The sequence below is a fragment of the Chinchilla lanigera genome, unplaced genomic scaffold (assembly GCF_000276665.1).
Source record: "Chinchilla lanigera isolate Chin_1 unplaced genomic scaffold, ChiLan1.0 scaffold00072, whole genome shotgun sequence".
Lineage (NCBI taxonomy): Eukaryota > Metazoa > Chordata > Mammalia > Rodentia > Chinchillidae > Chinchilla > Chinchilla lanigera.
Window position 1 is genome coordinate 11,425,969 of NW_004955473.1, and position 17,064 is coordinate 11,443,032.

Below are 17,064 nucleotides of genomic sequence, written 5' to 3' on the forward strand. Positions count from 1 at the left end.
TGGAAATACCCATAGAGCATTCCAAACCTCCCAAAGGAGAATTTTCATGATAAAAGGTGTTGTATAATGTGCATAATTTATCAGAAACACCAGTAATTTTCCCAGTATATTCTCCAAAAAGTTATAAAATGTGCCTGGTTTACCAGAAACAATATTTTTATACTGTACTCATCATTCAAGTTGACATTTTTGGCTTGCAGGAAGGGAGGATGAGATAGAAAGAGAGTTTGGAAAGAGAGTTTGTTGGAGAGTTTATTGTTTGGAAGGAGAGTCCCCTTCCAGAAGAACATCAGGAATTTGGCTCTGTGGGGTTCTTTCTCTCCTTGAAAGAGTCTGTAGCCCATTAGGACCTGCTTCTGGCTCACTAGGCGTCTTCATTTTTAGAACTAAAAACTGGCCTAAGGTTGTCTGTTTTTGTCTTTTCTTTGGGTCTTCTCTACAAATGTTTGTAGCTCTGTCCATTTTTTCAGGATTTCCTTTATTTCAGATGAACTTTGCTGCACTGATTGTTGATACTCGCCCTCCTCTTCAAAAAGCTCCTCAGCTGCCATTCTCTGTTGCTCAGCCTGAAGTTGCTAAAGTTCTTTTGTAGATGATTCCTCTGAATGTTCCTCCATCAGTTCCTCAACATCACCACCATCCACCTACAGGCCTATGGACTCTCCTATAGTGACAGTGTCATCAGCCACAGGATCAATTGATAGCTCAGGTTCCTCTCCACAGCCTTCAAACTCTCTCTCCTATATAATTTTAGGCCACACTTTCTTCCAGGGAAATCTCAGTGTCCTTAGAGAGTCGTTGGCCTAGGATAAAGTTCATGCAAGAAAGGCTGTTGTAATATTTCTTCTAGGACTCTTTAAGGGTTAGATCTGTATCTGAGAATGTTTGGAAGCACTTCAGGAACAGCTCCTTGGGGTATAGCTTCTTAAACTTAGCTGTAACCTGCTGGTCTATAGGCTGCAGTGGAGGAATTATATTAAGTGGGAGGAACTCTACTGAGAGCCATGGGAATCCCTCAGCCAAGTTTTCTTCAAAATCTCATGGGTGAGTAGGAGCATTATCCATGATGAGGAGAGCTTTGAGTAGTAAACATTTGTCCTCTAGGAATTTCTTAATAGTAGGAGAGAAAGCCTTCCCGATCCACTCATGAAAAAGTATTCTTATTACTCAGGCTTTTGCAGTAGAACTCCATATGACCCTTAACCTATTCTTCATGACTTTATGTTTTTGGAACACTCTAGGGGTCTCAGAGTGATAAACCTAGAAAGGCTTTACCTTGAGGTCACTAATCTCATTGGCACATAGCAATGAGGTTAGCCTACCCTTCATAGGCTTGTGGCCTGGCATTTGCTTCTCCTGCTGGGTAATGTATGCTATCCTGGGCATTTTCTTCCAGAAAAGGCCAGTTTCAGCACAGTTGAAAATGTGATGAAAGCAAAAGCCATTTCTCTGTGTCATCATTTTGAAGTGGTATATGTAATTTTCAGCAGCCCGCTATCAGCAGTGGCTGCTTCAGCATGCCTAGTTGTGCTGGGAAACACAGTTTTTGCCTTAAAATTGTGAAACCACTCCTGACTGGCACAAAATATTTCATCATTGTCACTCGTTGATGGATTTTTCTTCATGAGATCTTCTCTGATAGCCATAGCTTTTTCACAAATTATAGATTCAGATAGGCTATAACCTGCCATCTGCCTTTCATTTATCCACAATAATAATAGCCTTTCTATTTCAGACTTACCAATGTGAGTAACACGTTTGGCAACACTAGCTTCCTTATACAAATCTTTTCTCTGTAAGACTGTCGAGACTGTGTATTTCAACACACACTGTATATATTAGCAAGATCAGTTACATGAAAGCAACTCTTTTTTTCTCCACAATTTCCTTCTTTTCAGTTGTGATTGCTTTTTTTTTTTAACCTTCCCTTGCTTCCTTACCTTTTTTCTATCTTTTTGGGGGCCATTTTGATAGCAGTAATCATCACAATTATATAAAGCACTGAATGAAATCATGTCCACAAACATGTGCATCTGGGCTGAGACTGATGCTTACATATGCTTACATATCCTTTTTTGGCATGGAAAGTCTTTGTTTCTAATAGCACAAGTGACTGGCATTCGGGTTGTAACTGAAGACTTTGGCTGTAAGTTAAACCTAAAGTTCCAGTCATAGGAAACACGGACATCTTCAGGAAGCCCGGTGAGTCTGGGCTCTGCCTCCCTGACCAGCGGGCAAGGCAGGTGAAACCTCGGGCACCTTCTGGGGCCTCAGTGGCTACCTACCACACACATAGGGTGTCATCTCATCTCAGGGTGTCATCGCTGGGCTGAACCCCATAAAGCTTCAGGAAGCCCGGTGAGTCTGAGCTCTGCCTCCCTGACCAGCGTGCAAGGCAGGCAAAGCCTCAAGAACCCTCTGGGGCCTCGGTGGCTACGAGCCACATACATAGTGTGTCGGTCTGGGTTGGGATGCCACCACTCACCAGTACAGGAGCTACATTGTGCACTGGGGATCTTCAGGCACTCACCCTGCCACTCACAATCAGGACAGTGAGACTGCACTACAGAGGGTCTCTGGTTCTTCAAAAATGACAAAACAAAGGAGCAACATGCAATCCCAGACCTCCAGACCACCGAAAACACATCCAGGAGGCATCAACACAGAAAAGCCTGGAAGTCATACACCTGAAATTTCTGAAATGACAGCAACTGAAGTAAAGAGACAACTCCATCAGGCCATAGAAGACATCAGATCAGAAATAATGTCTCACCTGAGAGAAGAAATGACAACAATAATGAAAGAAATAGTCAACATATACAAAGATGATATAGACAAGAAAATAGAAGAGCATAGACAACTCAGTGAAACCTTCAGGGAACAATACATAAAAGAACTACAAGGTATGAAACAGATGCAAACAGATATCCGGCAACTTAAAAACTCCACTGAAAGCTTCTAAAACTGCCTGAACAAAGCTGAAGATAGACTTTCAGACCTTGAAGACAGCATAGCCACCAATGAACGTGAAAGGAGGGATCTCTTGAAAACAACAAGAAATCAGGAAATAACAATTCACCAACTGCAAGATGAAGCAAAGAGAAACAATGTCAGGGTAACAGGTATTAATGAAACAGCAGGTGTCAATACAAATGACATAAATAGACTATTTGCAGAAATAATAGCAGAAAATCTCCCAGGCATGGTAAAAGAATCAGGCATCCAGATAAGTGAAGCATATAGAATTCCAGTTAATCACAACCAAAATAAATCTTCACCCTGACATATACTGATCAAGATCCTGGAAACTCAACAAAAGCTCAGAATATTAAAAGCTGTTAGAGAAAAGAAACAGATCACCTATAAAGGAAAGCCTCTCAGAATCACAGCAGACTTCTCAACACAAACCATCAAGGCAAGAAGAGCTTGTAGTGAAGTACTTCAGGTACTGAAAGAAAACAACTTCCAACCCAGATTGATGTACCCTGAAAAGCTAGCTTTCAAATTTAATGGAGAAATAAAATACTTTCATGATAAAGAACAACGGAAGAAATTCATGAGCACCAAACCCATCCTACAAAGAGTACTGAAAGATATACTAGAAAGAGATAAAGCAGGCCACAACTTCAAGAATAACAACAGAAAGCAACCAACAAGCAGAGCAAGCAATTAAACAGAGGGAAAAAGGAGGATCCAACAGCAGGAAAATGGCATGACAAAGATAAGCCAGTACATATCTGTTATAACCATCAATGTAAATGGTCTCAGTGCACCAACCAAAAGAAACAGACTTGCAGAGTGGATTAGGAAACAAAACCCAACTATATGCTGTATACAAGAAACACATTTAACTCAAAAGGAAATTCAAAAACTGAAAATTAAAGGATGGAAAACAATACTCCATGCGACAGGAACCCAGAAAAAAGCGGGTGTAGCTATTCTGTTTGGAGACAATGTAAACTTCAAACCAAGAACCATACAAAGAGATAAAGAAGGTCACTACATACTTGTGAAGGGGAAGCTTCAAGAGGAAGAGATAACAATCGTAAACATCTATGCACCAAATATAGGAGCACCCATGTATATAAGACAAATTCTAACAGACATGAAAAATGAAATAAGTACCAACACAATCATAACAGGGGACTTTAACACACCACTGTCACAAAGAGATATATAAACTAGACAAAAAATTGGGAAAGAAATAACACAACTTAACCAAAAGTGTGAACATATGGACCTAGTAGACCTTTACAGAATGTTCCACCCAACAGCATCAGAATACACATTCTTCTCAGCTGCACATGGGATGTTCCCGAAAATAGACCATATACTAGTATATAAAACATGTTGAAGTAAATGCAAAGGAATTGAAATTACCCCATGTATACTATCAGACCATAGTGCAATGAAATTGGAAATTAATGACAAAAGAAAACACAGATACTCCATAAACAGTTGGAAATTAAATAACATCCTCCTGAACAAGCAATGGGTCACAGATGACATCAAAGTACAGATTAAACACTATTTACAAACAAACAAAAATGGAGATACAACTTACAGGACCCTGTGGAATGCAATGAAAGCAGTCCTCAGAGGGAAATTTATAGTGGTGAACTCCCACCTCAGGAAAACAGAAAAAGCACAAATAAATAATCTTATGCTACAACTCAAGTTCATAGAAAAAGAAGAGCAAGTCAAACCCAGAGCCCAAAGAAGGCAGGAAATTATAAAGCTCAGAGCAGAAATTAACACAATGGAGACTAAAAAAACAATACAAAGAATTAATGAATCAAAGAGTTGGTTCTTTGAAAGAATAAATAAAATAGATAAACCCCTAGCCACCCTTATCACAAAAAGGAAAGAAAAAACTGAAATAAATGCAATAAGGAATGAAAGGTGTGAAATCACTACAGATCCTGAAGAAATTCAGAAGATCATCAATACCTACTTTGAAAATCTTTACTCTCATAAGATGGAAAATGCAGAGGAAATGGACAGATTTCTAGATATCTATGAATTACCAAAACTGAATGAGGAAAATATAAAAATCCTGAATAACTCAGTATCAGCCAGTGAAATTGAGAATGTAATGAAAAACTTGCCAATGAGGAAAAGCCTGTGTCTTGATTCACAGCTGAATTCTACAAGCAATTTAGGGAAGATTTAAACCGAATTCTTCTCAAACTCTTTAATGAAATTGAAAGGGAAGGAATTCTCCCCAACTCATTCCTGGAGGCAAGTATTATTCTGATATCAAAACCACAGAAAGACTCAACCAAGAAATAGAACTGCAGACCAATCTCCCTAATGAATATAGATGCAAAAATTCTCAATAAAATACTAGCAAACAGAATACAACAAGTCATGAAGATTATACACCATGACCAAGTGGGATTCATACCAGGAATGCAGGGATGGTTCAATATACGCAAGTCAGTTAATATAATATACCATGTCATAGAGCCAAGGACAAAAATCACAAGATCATCTCCATCAATGAAGAAAAAGTCTTCTATAAAGTCCAACACTCATTCATGATGACAATCCTACAGAAAATAGGAATAGATGGCCTTTACCTCAAGTTGATCAAAGCCATCTATGATAAACCAACAATTAACATCATACTAAATGGTTAAAAATTGAAAGCTTTCACTTTACAATCAGGAACAAGACAAAGATGTCCACTGTCACCAATTCTATTCAATATAGTTCTGGAAATATTGGCTAAAGCAATTAGACAAGAGAAAGAAATGAAAGGAATAAGGACAGAAAAGAAAGAAGTGAAAATGTCATTATTCGCAGATGACATGATATTCTACATGGAAGACCCTAAAAACTGCACCAAAAGGCTCATGGATTTAATAACCAAATTCAGTAGTGTAGCTGGATACAAAGGTATCACTCAAAAGTCAATAGCATTTCTGTACACAAGTAACAAACAGACTGAGAGAGAAATTAGGGAAACCACACTTTTCACAATAGCATCGGAAAAGATGAAATACTTAGGAATCAATCTAACAAAAGAAGTAAAAGACCTATACAGTCAAAATTATAGTACTTTGAAGAAAGAGATCAAAGAGGATATCAGAAAATGGCAATATATTCCTTGCTCATGGATAGGAAGAGCCAATATTGTGAAAATGGCCATTCTCCCAAAATTGTTGTACAAATTTGATGCAATCCCAATGAATACACCATTAGTACACCTCACAGATATAGAGAAAACACTCCTAAAGTTCATCTGGAACCAGAAGAGGCCTAGAATAGCAAAAGCAATCTTGAGAAACAAAGGAATGGCAGGAAGCATCACAATTCCTGGCTTAAAATTACATTACAAAGCTACTCTGGTAAAATCAGCATGGTACTGGCACAAAAACAGGCCTGAAGATCAATGGAACAGATTAGAAGATACAGATACAACTACAAACACACTCAGTCACGTTATCTTTGACAAAGGGGCCAAACATGTTCAATGGAAAGAAGATAGCCTCTTTAATAAATCGTGGTGGAAGAACTGGCTTTCCACATGCAGAAGACTAAACCTAGACCCATGTCTTTCACCATGTACTTACTTAAAGTCAGAATGGATCAAAGACCTAAATATTAAAACAGAAACACTAAATTTATTGGAAGAGAATTTAGGTAAAAATCTTGACAACTTTGGGGTAGGCAGAGAGTTCATGAACAAAAACCAAACTACGTGGGAAATACTTCAAAGAATCAACAACTGGGATCTCATCTTACTGAAAAGTTTTTGCACATCAAAAGACATCACCAATAAAGTCAAAAGAAAACCCACAAATTGGGATAAAAATTTAGCCAACTGCCCCTCAGACAAAGGACTTCTATCTAGGACATACAAAGAATTACAAAACATCAGGCCTCCCAACTTCAAAGACACAATCCCAAAATGGGCATCTGAGATGAATACACACTTCTCTAATGAAGAGATACAAATGGCGAATAAATACATGAAAAAATGTTCAACGTCATAAGTCATTCAAGAAATGCAAATTAAAACAACATTGACATTCCTTCTCACTCCAGAAAGAATGGCTATCATCAAGAAATCAACCAATAGCAAATGCTGGAGTGGCTGTGGGGGAAAGGAACCCTACTCCACTGCTAGTGGGAGTGTAGATTGGTTAAACCACTGTGGAAATCAATTTGGAGATTCCTCACAAAACTAGGATTGGAAGTCCCACTTAACCCAGCTATTCCCCTTCTGCGTATTTTTGCAGAAGAATTAAAGACATCATACCACAGCGATATATGTGCACCCATATTTATAGCAGCACAATTTGTTATAGCTAAATCTTGGACACAACTCAGATGCCCATCCACTGAGGAATGGATAAAAATGTTGTGGTATTTTTATACAATGGAGTATTACTCAGCTATTAAAAAAGGTAAAATTGAGGCTTTTGTAGGTAAATGGATGCAACTGGAGACCAGACTCATAAGTGACATAAATCGGATCCACATGTGTAAACATCGTATTGTCTCCTTGATGTAGGAACCTGAGAGACTAGGTAAAACTCAAAATGTACAATAGATGATAAGAAAGGGAAAATGTTGCCCCAAGGAAGGAATGACTGGGGTGAGGGAAAGAAGAAAAGAGAGGGAAGGAAGGCAAAACATAAATATCTATATGAATAGCTGTGATGACTGTATTGCTGTTGTCTGATGGTGTATGGAAATGAACAGTTAATGCTCACAATTTTTTATGCTCTGATCGACTTTGCATGCTTGTGTCTGGTGGTCTGAGCAATTGATTTGAAGGTAACAATATGCAATGGAATTACAATGGTGAACTCCTACCATCTTGTCTCGTGAAACTCTCTAATATCTCTAATGTTTTATTGAAGAATTATTTTCTTAATCTCTTTAACGGTTTGAGCAATCTTTCATTCTTACATCTGATAATCTGCGCAATGTCATTGAGGATAGCGGTACACAACGTAACAACCACTTTTGATTTGTATTAATTTGTCTTGCGACCCTGTATCACTTTGAATGTTTTCACTTTGATTTGTTTATGTTCGTGATACTGGTACGCTGCTAGTGTTCTATTTTTGTGTTTGTTTGTTTCTCATGTACTACTCTCTTTAAAAGTAAAAAAAATAAAATTCCAGTCATAATCCAAATTTTTCACGTGTGAGGCCAATTGTAACTGCAGAGTCCAGTGTAACTTTACAGAGGTGTAACAGGTTCTTTTTCCTCAGAGAGTGGTATGAATCACCATTTTATGGGGGGCTGCAGAAGCTTTCTTCCATGAAAATAACCTCAAATAAAGTTGAAAAAGTTTGGAGAATGAGGGTATCTCTTGGGAGGCTCTGACATTGACTGAGTTTTTAGTGTTACAATTCTAACCAAAATGTGTTTTGTAAATTGTAAGTTTGTCAGAATAATGATTAAAAACCTATGAGAAAGGTGATTTATCTGTATCTTAGCATTTAATTTCTTTTAAAAAAATCTTTCCTGTAAAGAAATGTCATGGTGAAGTTATTAGTTTAAATAATTTGTTTAATGAGAAATTCATTTTATATAGAAAATAAATTATGACAAATTCATGATATCATTGCAATAGGCTTAACCAGAGGGCTACTAATTTCAACTACTGAAAATGCATACTTTAATAACCATATCATGTGGTTTCAGGCTCTTTTTTGGCCTCTTTATTGGAACAGGAAATTTTATTAGAACTTGCTGAAATGTGCTTGTTCAGTATCCACCCATCCATCCATCCATTTATCCATATGTTCCAAATACATAGTGTTATAACAGTGAACGAGATAAACTTGAACTCTAGGTCATAAAACTTATGGTCTGGGAGGAGCCCCTTAAATGGAAAGGAAACAGCCATGAGTTGATAGTTTTATTATAATTTTTAAAAAAAGAATAAAATTATATGGAAAGTATTTTGAAGGATACTGTGAATATCCATGTAGAAGGAAGGAAGACAGAGGAATGAAATATGAAAAGAGAGAATATTTGAATAATGCTTGTTTAATTTTCTTGAAAGTATATAGTAATAATGGTTATTCTTTCTATATTATTTTATATCTTTTAGAGGAGTTATGCAAACCAGATGAAGTACAGCAAGTTTTATTTTCTCCATTATGTAGATGAGAAAACACTTATAAATATTTAAAACCAAGGTCTCACAGCTATATAGAACTCAGAACACTTCCCACCACTCTTTGTCTTACATATAGCTGAAAAATCCAAGACTCCAGTGTAATGTCCTATAAAATCACAAATACTTGACAGAATATAAGATATTCAAGAAACCAAGTATAATATAAAGGAAGGAAAATAAAGTATAAGAAGGAGGATATGCCTCTGCTCTGGGCTATTAAGTCGGTCACCCACTAAAAGGCTATTTTGGTATAAAATTTTACAGGGCGTGTAGTATGTACTCCAACATCACTGACCTGATTCTTCATTTTCAAGATCTAAGAAAACCAGAGGCAGTTTTTTGGGGGAGGGGAGGCAGATGGAGGGTGGATCCTTTGTGTAGCTCAAGAGAATGTTTCTTGGGAAACTTGATTTAACAAGGCTAGTGCTCTAGATTTTCTGTGAGCTATGATTCACCAGAGGTGATGCTGTGATAAACAATGGGCAGCTTTGTATTTCTACCATGCAGAGTCAGCAGTTTCCCCTCCCTCCCTTGCTCTTTCCTTCCCTCCCTTCCTCTTTCCTTCCCTTTTTCATTTCCTTCTGTTCTTCCTTCTTCCCACCTTCCCTCTCTTCCCCTTTGCTCATTTCCTTCTATTCCCTGTTATTTTTGCACACTTTTTATGAGGGAATAACTGAGAAATTATTAATATTTAATTTTCTATGAAGCAGATGTCTCAGGCAAGCTTCTCACTATAATTTCAATATCTGAAGCTGTTTTGGCCCCAAGTACACTGGGATTGAATTAGAATGGAAATGTTTCCGTTACAGTTTTGTTTATGGCAGCATGGACACTTTGTTATTAAGTGGGAAATTGAGACTTCTGTGGAAAATAATAGACTTTCACTACATTTCAGTTTGACTCTTTACCTCAAATATGGTATCTATCTGGCTTAGGATGAAAGATTTCTTCTAATATTTTTAGGCTTAGATATAAGTATGCAAGCTAATAATAAATACTTTTTGGACCACTGAATTATATTTTTCCTTCAAGTCTTGCTCTTTTTTTTTTTTTTACTTTGTTCACACTTGTAAAACCATAAACATTTTTCTCCTATGCTGTCTTATGTTTTATAAAGATCTTAACTTACATATTCTCTTTTCTATTTCTCTTTCTCTTTCTCCCACCCCCTTTCTCAAAACAATATATAGAATCCAAACTTGGTAATTACTGCCCTGGCCATCTGCTTACACATACTGATTGGTTGAAGAAAGGTTGGTGATTTCTGGAAAGATCTGGGAATAGTACATATTCCAACAACGAGAAACAAAAAGCCTGCCCTTCACCCCTGCCTAATCCTTTATCTGTTCTTTCACGGGAAGAAGGTATGGGAAACCAAGGGGTTTGCCTTGCTTGGAAATAGTCACCTATCATATCTATCAGTGTGTTTATCTGGTAGATCATATTAGATTGTAGAGACTTTCAGATTAATCATATGTAATTTTTAACAGCTTAGACTTTCTTTTTCTTTCTTTCTTCTTTCTCAGCAGTCACTGATAAGGAAAAAAGATTACAGAGACTAAAAATACTGTTGGCATGTTTAGACTGTTGGTTACTTAATTTATTTGCAGATATGGGAAGTGCCTCAGGATGATGATTTAACATATTGGCTAGAGGAATAACTCTTAAACGTACCTGTTCCAAAATCGTGTTAATTCTTTCAACTTCACAGTCAATCAAGTATCGCTTTTCTTGTCTTCTGTCCATTTCTTCGATGATGCGCCTGAATTCTTGGACATCCTTTATGTTACCCACAGACCTTGCTGTCACTTGCCAGTTGTTCTGCACTGCTGCTTCCATAATCGCTTGTAGGATAGAAAATCCTAGAGGAAGGAAAAAACAGTTATGATGATTTTTTTTCTTTAAAAAATCTTTTGGTAGGTGTTAATGATTTTACTGACTTTCTATTCACAGTCCACTGGGTTCCTTTTAACTTTATCTGCTGGAGAAAGCAGGCCTACTCACAACTCAGTCTTAACCCTCCAGACAGTTGGCATCTCCATTTTGTCTTAAAAAGAAGATTCAGTAAATTGGAAGCTTTTTACTACTTTCTCTTCCAATGAATTTAGTGTTTCTGTTTTAATATTTAGATCTTTGATCCATTTTGACTTGATACCCTGTAACACTTTAAATGTTCTTGCTTTGATTTGTTTATTTTCATGACACTGCTATGCTGCTACTGTTCTATTTTTTTGTTTGTTTCTCATTTACTACTCTCTTTAGAATAAAAAAACTAGAACAAAAAAAAAACAAATTGGAAGCATTAGGTTAGATGTATATCCAGTCTCTACTCAAGAAACCACAGCTGAATTACAGTACCTATACTCTGGTTTCTCTTCAAATAATATAAATCTTTCACCTTTTTTGAATTACAGTACCTAATTATTTTATTGACATGCATTACCAAAATATCTAAGACATGAATACAAGATCTTCTTCCTTATTTCTAACTTTAGTAAAGATAGAACCCCATTAGAACAGCTCATTTGCCAGGCGTGGAGGTGCATGCCTGTCATCCCAGCACTCGGGAGACTGAGACAGGAGGATTGCTGTGAGTTCAAAGCCAGTGTGGACTGCACAGTGAGTAAAGGCCAGCCTGAACTGCGTAGCAAGACCCTGTCTAAAACAAACAAACAAACAAACAAATAAATAAAAAACATAGCTCATCCTTACATGGACACGACTATTCAGCAAGGTAAATTACATCTCCCCAATAAAATAACTCTACGGAAACTTAACAAAGACAGTATAACAAGGATATTATTCTTACCCTTTTATCACAGCATTATGAAAAATTTCAATCATATTAAGGCTTTGTGAATTCTTTCCCTTTCTCCACTAAATTTGCCAAGAATTTCTGGCTCTTTTTTAGTTAATTTACATCAGATACCTATTAAAAAGTAACACTCTGGATCTATGTTGAATAGGAAAAAAGAAAGAAGATGTGATGCTTGAGTTGTGGGTAACCTATTTGAAGTTACAGTTTGAGAAATTGAAATGAGTAGTATATCTAAAGTCTGACGCTCAAGAGTAGCACATGGGTTTTCTATGTACTGGTCTTTCAAAGTAGTCATATGTCTAATATTGTATGTATCGTGTCTGTCGCTTTCCTTCTGGTCTGAATCCATAATCTAAGTACAATATCATCAAGCATAGACATCTTTTTATTGGGATGCTATCAAAAGCGCCTCCCTTCTTCCTATAAATTTAAATAATTTTCCATTTATAATCAGGTGATGACTAATGGGAGTAGGTGGTAAGGATAATTTGCAAAGTCAAATGATCTCTGTTATTATATTTGACCACTGGAGGAACAGAGAACAGAGGAAGATCGTGCTGTCCTTTGAACACGTTCCTTGTTCTGTGCTGTCCCACACTCACCCTGGAGTGTAAGCAGGCTACAGTTTGGAATAGTCCTCACTGTACCATAGAAAATGGTATTGACATTTGGAGAGCACGCTTCAGGGAGATGGCAGCAGTGACTCAGCTGGTCATTACAGCTCCTTTGTGTGCTGGGTATATGCAGGAAGAAGATCACAAATGAGACCCAAGCACTTGGTATTTTCCAAATGAGCAATTTCGGCACAGGAGCTCAAAATTACAGATCAGCGTAAATTACCATTGCTTTAAATGTTAATTTTTACTCTTTTAAAAGCAACCACGCATATTTATATCTCAGATTTACATTTTCATGTGGGGTTTTGGATGTCCTCTCTGCTTCAGTGGGAGTTAAGGGTACCCGGTAGGCCAAGGCATGGGATTAGGAAATAAAAACAGGAAGAAAGAGATTAAAGCATTTGAAAATCTTTCTTAAGCAGTGTACAATAAGGCCTCATTATTTTGAATCTTAGTAATTAAGAATTTATGAAAATCCAGCAAGGACTGTGTTGAATTTTACTTCTGAACTATTTATGAAGAAAGTATTGACTGAATAGTGAATGAAATTACACAGGGAGTTTTTGATATATTTAAAGCAAACTTTTCCAAAGGCTCTTTAGCAAAATACAGCTGCTTATGTGTTGAGTGAGATTCCAAATTCTCATCATCTGTACTCATTGCTTCACCATTTGGGATAATGGAACATTTGAATCCCTTTTCAGATTCAATGAAAACATGTCAATTCTCTGCATAAAATCTTTGCTCTGTAGCGACTCCAGAGCCATGTGTCAAGATTCATGTTTTTGAACCTGCATTTATCTCCCTTTATTTATTCTAATCCCTCAGTCCATTCTACTTATTTCTTCCCTACTTCATATTCTTTGAAATCTCACAAATGGTCTCTCCACCTATTCACTGCTTTCACTGTCACCTGGTCAAGATGACTGTACGTGCCGGTTCCTTTACCAGGCATACTCTGCTACCTGTAGACTTTTCTGGATCTCCTTCATGAGTATCCCTTTACTAGCTTCTCATTAATTTCTCTGGAGATGAATATATTTAAATTCAAGGTTAAGCACTTACAAACATTGGAGAAATCTGTTAAAGTACTGTATCATAGACTTTTTAAAATGCAAAAGAAAACAATAAATGCATCGTGGTACCATACTATGGTACTTTTTAGAAAAGAAAGCTTAATGTGTCTATACTAACAAGGAAAGATTTCCTCAGTTATATAACTTATTACACAATATGTAAGAGTAGATTAAAATAAGCTGCAAATTAGCATTTATGTTATAATTTCATTTTTCAGTTAAAAAAATCACATATTTGTATATGTATAGAAAAAATGTGAAGGAATTGGCAGGAGTTACCTCTGAATTAACAAGAACTTCTATTTCCAGTGTCATTTATTTTTATAATGTTTAAGTACTTTACAAAATGCAAGTATTATTTTCTGTAAGTACAAAAACAATAAAAATCGAAAAGTACGACTCATACTGGCCTTGCAGAGCATAAGCTCATGGAAGACAAGTGTGCAGATGAGCAGTCCTCTGTATGTGCCTTACAGTGAACCCTCTTATTGCAAGCAGTGATTGTATAGCTATTTTTATACTTCTATTTTTTTGAACCATGTGAATGTAAGACCTGTTCAAAAATTAAGTAGAAAAAACATAGAGACATTTTTAGTGAGTATGTCCAGGGCCTACTGAGCTATGAGCCTTTTTCACATTTTCTGAGCAAGTCAGAACTGTGGCTTAATACTGCAGTGTCTTTTACCATGCAGTTTCTCTGTGTCTGCTTGAGTGTGTGGCTGTTGAACTCTGGAGCCCTGGGTGAAATAGTCACCTCAGTTCAGTGCACATCAGTGAGCAATCTAAGCGGAGCTCTTACTTGTTTTCATAACTCACTTATTGTAGTTGGACTTTTTCATGTTGCAGATGACCAAAAAGTAAATTGGGACTTGAGAGACAAAAAGAAAAGAAACAAAATAAAAGAAAATTAGTAGGTCAGGTTTGTAACAAAGCCTGGCTTTGTAAAAATAAGCTTGCTCCTTTAGCAGGTTCAGAATTGTCATCCACACTGGGTGAACTGTAACATACCCAAATTTGCAGCAATGAAAATTCCTTTTATTTGAGTATCAAATTCTCTCATTCTGGTTTTAGACCACTGGTGCTGTTCATCTTTTTATTCCTCATTTTAGAGTAGAGTTACCATATAGGTTACTGGGCAAAAGCTCGCCTTCCATCTGTATTCAACCAAGATGACAAAAGAATGTAATAATATAGGAATGGCAAGGCAACTAGGGATGAAGAACTGGATTGCTGCTGTGACCAATTTAATTCTACTGGGCTGACTGTTGGGCTACTCTTGGCAAACAAGGAGACCACCTTGGTAAAGGGTAGAGTAGCGGATGCTGTGCACTAGATCCTCTTTTAGCATCTAGATCCTCCTTTAGCACCACAGACCTTATTCCTTCAGCTGTTTGGAAAGTTGGGGGAAGAGAGCTGCCTGGCTTAAAGTCCTGCTTCCTTTCCAGAACAGCTTGTACCCAATGACTTGTGGGGTGAGAGTATCAAGGCACAATTCCCTTACCCCAACAGGGCAACTGTACAGACCCCATTCCAGCTTCAGGCCTCCCTGAAGATAAGGCAGAGGCCTTGTTATGACTATGCCACAGCCCATTTTCTCCTTCTGCCCAATTCGCTATTCTTTTTCCTTCACAATTGTTGATGAGTATACTCCCTAATCAACTTCCTACATGCGAATCCCCATTTCAGAGTCTGCTCCGAGGGCATTCAATGAGAAACTACTAGATTGAACTCAGGAAACAATTCAGCAGATACAAAAAGCTCTCAAATGTACAAGTTTTAAAATCACTTTTCCAGGAGGAAAATGGCCAGGAGTTTTCTAAATGTACAAATAAAATTAGATCTGCTTCCTGCTGAACAAATTTACGGGTTGATCTGAAAACACAGAAAAACAATGAGACTCCAGAAAATATAAAGATAATTTTCTTCTTTCTACTTCACATCTCCCAGTATGGGCTATCACCACCTGCTGCTCATAAACATGTGCCAGATCTTTTAGAGTTTCCCTGTCTATTTTTTTGATACGGTCTGTAGTTTCTCTTATAATGGATCTCAGATATTGATGAATTGGCAATTTATGTCTGGCACAGATTGTCACAAGGTCTCTCACGAAGCCCCAGAACAGTTACTGGCTCTCTGAAAAAGTTCTAGAGAGGCAAGTTGATCTTCATCAGGAGAATAATTTCATATTTGTCTAGTGTCCTATGCTAATGACCGCCTTTTCAATATTTTCAGGTTGAAAAAAGAGAATTTCAAAGGGGCCCATGAGAACTCTTGCGCCCTGCAATTATCATAGTCACACCATTTTAGATTATAAAGGCTCTTACAGATGACTACAACGAAGTAGGATACAATTCTTAAAGCTGTATAACTCCCTTTTCAAGTGAAATTTCTATGGAAGTGCAGCATCTAATGCAGGTGAAAGTAGAGCAGCTCTGGTTTGGAGAGTAATAGAGAGGGAGGGAAAGAAGTGACTTTCTCAAGGTCAGATAGTTCTTTAGAGTCAAAAGCTAGCCTAGAATCAAAACAAACCAATCTAGAGATAGGATGAGGCAGGTGAAGAACCTAGGAAATTTAAGAAGGCATTTTCTCAGATGCAACCTCATTCATCTGACCCTTGTCTTGGCCATGTGAGCAAGTCCTATAACCTCCAACTCAGTGCTCTCTCAAGACGTCATGCTGTCCAACCTACTTTGTAAGTCTCCTATCAGAATGACCCTTGGCATTTTGTGAAGTGGACAGAGTTTGTCTCTTTGTGTACTTTTTCATCTTTTGCTTGCCACATGATATCGTGATATTCCCTGTCTACCAAGTACTCCAAGTAGGCCAATCACCACCTTTTCTAGCTTTTCCTTTTCTCCTCACATCCAAACTTCCCAGTGCTATGCCCAATTCCCCACCCACCTTTCTCTTTTCCAGGTGCCAGTATAAGAATGACTAATACCTAGAATATACAAAGAACTCAGGAAGTAAAGCCTCCAAAATAAAAATCTCAGTAAAAAATTTGATAACTGCGATGAACAGAGACTTCTCGGAATAAGAGGAACAAATGGCCAATAAAGACATGAAAAACTGCTCAATATCTCTGGCCATTAGAGAAATGCAAATTGAAATAACACTGAGATTCCATTTTATCCCACTAAGGACAATCATCTTCAAGAAATGAAATGATAACAAGGCTGGTGAGGCTGTGTGGAAAAAGCAGCTCTCTTACATTGGTGGTGGGAATGTAAAGTAGTACAAACCACTGTGGAAATTGGTATGGAGATTCTTCCAAAAAAACCTGAGAGTAGAAATTCCATTCCACTCAGCTATCCCCTCTTGTAAGTATCTTCCCAAAAGAGTTTAAACACATCATATTACAGTGATAAATGCTTACCCATGTTTATAGCAGCATAATTCGTAAGA

At 37.3% G+C, this 17,064-nt stretch overlaps 1 protein-coding gene across 4 annotated transcripts in view; it reads right to left on the minus strand.

Annotated features, from left to right (window-relative positions):
* Gria3 (glutamate receptor, ionotropic, AMPA 3) overlaps positions 1–17,064 on the minus strand; it is a 291,195-nt gene that overhangs the window by 142,327 nt on the left and 131,804 nt on the right. For all 4 annotated transcript variants that reach the window (XM_005401287.2, XM_005401286.2, XM_005401288.2 and 1 more), the window contains one exon: positions 10,823–11,010. In XM_005401287.2, the coding sequence (XP_005401344.1) occupies positions 10,823–11,010 (188 nt within the window). The remainder of the gene's footprint in view (positions 1–10,822; positions 11,011–17,064) is intronic.